General features: G+C 39.5%; 1 protein-coding gene across 1 annotated transcript in view; it reads left to right on the forward strand.

Annotated features, from left to right (window-relative positions):
* Window positions 1–1,636: 1,636 nt before the first annotated feature.
* The window catches only part of KIF21A (kinesin family member 21A), a 77,942-nt gene continuing 75,369 nt past the window's right edge, over window positions 1,637–4,209 (forward strand). Inside the window, 2 exon segments of the mRNA XM_015566625.1 lie at window positions 1,637–1,689; window positions 4,119–4,209. Coding sequence (XP_015422111.1) covers window positions 1,637–1,689; window positions 4,119–4,209 — 144 coding nt within the window.

The following is a 4,209-nucleotide window of genomic DNA, read 5'->3' on the forward strand; positions in this document are numbered from 1 at the left end:
TAGAGGAATACATGTCTGATTCAATTTTTAGTCTTCTCTTTCTGAGAAGCGTTGGTGTATTTTGTCTACACATAAGCTCAAATTATAGTTTTGAAATTGAGGTTTGTAGCTGTACAAACTCCTTACATTATTAAAACAGGTGATTTTGGTTGGTTTAGAATTTCATCTGAGAATTCTTGACTGGAGTATAAATGTAGATATTTGGAGAGTTTAACATGCTAATTTTTGAAGGGGAATTGGAAAAGTGAATATAGTCCTAAACTTTGAAGTATAGTCAGCTTCCAATTACATACATGTAGGGGAGACCATCCCCTATTAGGTGGGAGTGTCTCAGACCTGCTGGGCAACTGCCATTGCCTGGTTGCGGTAGAAAAGGATTCTGCCCATCTTGTTGGTTTTTAAAGCCATTCTCTCTCTCTGCCCATGCAAGTGAATGGAATTGCGCATCATTGCTTTATTTTTTTTAAATATATTTTTATTGATTTCTCACAGAGAGGAAGGGAGAGAGACAGAGAGCCAGAAACATCGATGAGAGAGAGACATCGATCAGCCGCCTCCTGCACATCTCCCACTGGGGATGTGCTCACAACCCAGGTATATGCCCCCGACCGGAATCGAACCTGGGACCTCTCAGTCCGCAGGCCGACGATCTATCCACTGAGCCAAGCCGGTTTCGGCCGCATCATTGCTTTAAATGCAAACTCCTCCCCATTAGCAAGGATTATAAATCAGATGAATGGAGGTTAGGAGATTAAGTTCTGAATGACACTGGAATTCTAAATTGGCTGTTATATCTGCAGTTCAAGTGGCAACTATTCTTTGTTCTGTTGAAATGAAATTGAAAGTATCTCAGCCAAACCCTGGCCGGTGTGCTCAATGGTTAGTGTGGTGGCCTGCACACCAAAGGGTCTCAGGTTTGATTCCTGGTCAAGGGGACACATACCTGGGCTGCAGGTTCCATCCTGGCCCCAGTCAAGTGGGGGAGGCAGCCAATCAATGTATCTCTCTCATCAATGTTTCCCTCTCTCTTTCCTTCCTTTCTTTTCCCAATCGATGTGTCTCTCTCTCTCTCTCACTCCCACCTTCCGCCCTCTCCCCTCCATTCTCTACAATTCAATGGAAAAAAAATATCCTCAGGTGATAATTTAGCAACAACAAAAAAGAAAGTATCTTAGTCAAATAAGTTAGCCTATGGTTATAACTACTTATAATTAATACAGAACTGATTTCAAACTTTTCATTTAGATAGTGTATTTATTTTCATCTGTCTTATTACATGGGATTTATTAAGCTTCATAGTAAAGCTATTTGTCAAGCAGGGAGAAAGCAGAATCCTGGGGTAAATGTGGTAGCTTTCAGGAAAGAGAACAGCCTGGGCTCAGATATGACTTTATGTTGGAATGCAAACCATTCGTGGCATCTTCTCAAAGAAATGAAATCTAAACAGAGATTGTAAACATGAGATGTTCAGGCTGGAGAAGGAGTTGGGAATTGAGAGGGTGGAGAAGAGTAAGCCAGGAACAGAGAACAGCATATTTTAAGACATAGAGGCCAAAGAGGGCACACCTTGTTAGTGAAACTGGTTTAAAAGTAATAAATCATCTCCACCAAAAATCCTTTCATGAAAGCATGGAGCATGGCAAAAGGAGAGGCTGCAGAGAGATTTAGGGACTTACTGAAGGGTTTTAAGTAAGGTAGTTACCTGATCAACTTCATATTTTATAAATATCACTAATATCACAGGGTGTGGAACAGGTCAGGGGGCCAAGACTAGATGACTACTGAGGAGACTTTTGCAATAATCCAAGTAAGAGATAATGGTAGCTTTGATAAGGGTGGTGCTGGTGAGGAAGGAGAGAAATGTGTGGGCTCGAGAGCGATTTCAGAGATAATTAGTAATAGCTCTTGCAGACAGATTAGATAGATGGAGCAGGAGAGGGAGTCATTGAGGTTGACTCTCCTGTTTCTGACTTGGCACAGTCGGAACAGTGATTCCCCCGAGGAGATGGGGTTTGTTTGGGTTTCCTCCCCTTGGCTGGATGAAGTGAGATAGGAGCAGAGGAGTTTGGAAAGAAGAGAATATTAATTTTGAGAAAGACAGGAAATGTGGAATCAGAAAGCTCAAGTTGCTACTACAATGGGCTGTTTTTATAGTTCACAACATAGCTCCTTATAAGAAACCCTTTGTTATATATATATATATATTTAAACATTTAATCTGTGTAACAGTGCATAAATATTATTTTTCTCTCCTTTTTATAATAAACTATACTGCAGTCAAATCATGTTAGATCTAAAAGGAACCTTGGAAATGACCCTTTCTCTCCACAAGTGAGGAGACTGGAACTCTGAGAGAAGACCATGTGTTATGCAGTGGTTCTCAACCTTCTGGCCCTTTAAATACAGTTCCTCATGTTGTGACCCAACCATAAAATTATTTTCGTTGCTACTTCATAACTGTAACATTGCTACTGTTATGAATCGTAATGTAAATATCTGATATGCAGGATGGTCTTAGGTGACCCCTGTGAAAGGGTCGTTTGACCACCAAAGGGGTCGCGACCCACAGGTTGAGAACCGCTGCTTTAGAGGCACAGAAGTAACAGAACTCAGGTCTCCTAGCGGCCACTCCATTGCTCTTTCCATTGTACCTAGCTAGCTCCACAATGAGCATTGCATCCCATTACAACAAATACACGAAGTTAAAGACTTTATACTAGTAAAAGAAAAACACCATTATCCTAGAGGAAAGAGAAAATTGCATTAACAAATATATTCATTTTTTTTTTTTGGCAGTATAGAATACTGTTTTAGATAACCAGGGTTGCAGATGCCTAGTCCCTTCTCAGTATTGTCTTTCCTATCCTTCCATTGACCATTCATCCTGATGAAGCGGAAGAGGCTGAAACTCAGGACATCTGGGCGTAGGTTTGACTTTAACGCTGAAAAATAGGTGAACTGGTTCTACTTCCATAGGCCTGTTTCCATATCAGAAAAAATTAAAATGTGGGACCAGAATCCTTTAAAATACTTTCTTTGCTCTGTCTTTATCATTTCATATTTTCCATCACTGGTTGTCTTTCTTCCTTAAACTGCTTCTCCTCCTTAGCAAATAGAAACTTCTTAAAAACCCAGGTACAAGAAGTCAGTGATGGGTGTGTTCAGGATGGTCCTGTTTACAACATGAATAGAAGAGGGCCAGATTTTGGGTTATTATGTTCGCATATCATTGTATTTACTGTCCTTCTTTGAAAATAAAAGTAGGCCTTGGCATTAGGAAGAGAGGCAGAAGAAGAAGACTCTGGAGTAGATCGGGGTGGGGGTTGGGTGCTGTGTTCTTCCAAGTGCAGTCAGGAAGCCCAAGGAGCTGTACCTGGTGATTCATGGGTTTTGGAGAGAAAATACTGTATTTATTTTGTAGTAGATTTGAGAAATTTGTTTTTATTTTTAATTTTAAATAAAATCTGCTTTTTGGGTATGCCATACTATATGGCAACTCAAATCATGCATGCATATCATTTGCAAATGAATACACATACACATATGTTGTGGGAATATGCATAAACACGTTAAGCTGACAGAAAGATGTGTTCAAACAAGTTTGGAAACCACGTGAGGAGACCTTGCTTGGGGCGATGGGTGCACGGAACAGTGCGCAGATGAGGTTTTGTTGAGTTGTACACTTGAAACCTGTATGGTTTTGTGAACCAATGTCATGAATTCAGTTAAAAAAAACACACAGGCGAGTAAAGGGCATCAAGGTATCATCCATCTTGGAAATAAGAAAAATAACTCTAAAAAAAATAGCAACAAAGAGGATTTTGGTAGCAGAATTATTTAACTGAGTCTTTTACCTCTTACAGAATTGAGGAAACATATTCACCCACAAAATATGTTAATTTAATTTACTCTTGTTCCTGATTTTTGGTATTGCTAAGTAACTGACACTGAAATGGACTCAGTATAATTTATTTAAACTTTTCAACAGAAGAAGCTGGCATGGATTACGTTAGTGTTTTTTAAAAAAATTGGCCAGGAATTTTTGTCCTATTTCTTAGTGGTTTTTTTTCTTCAATTTATTATATCCTTTTTTATTTTTTCATGACTATTTCTCACAGAATAAGACCACAACTTGCCAAAGAAAAGATTGAAGGATGCCATATTTGTACATCGGTCACACCGGGAGAACCGCAGGTCTTCCTAGGGAAA

The sequence above is a fragment of the Myotis davidii genome, unplaced genomic scaffold (assembly GCF_000327345.1).
Source record: "Myotis davidii unplaced genomic scaffold, ASM32734v1 scaffold902, whole genome shotgun sequence".
Lineage (NCBI taxonomy): Eukaryota > Metazoa > Chordata > Mammalia > Chiroptera > Vespertilionidae > Myotis > Myotis davidii.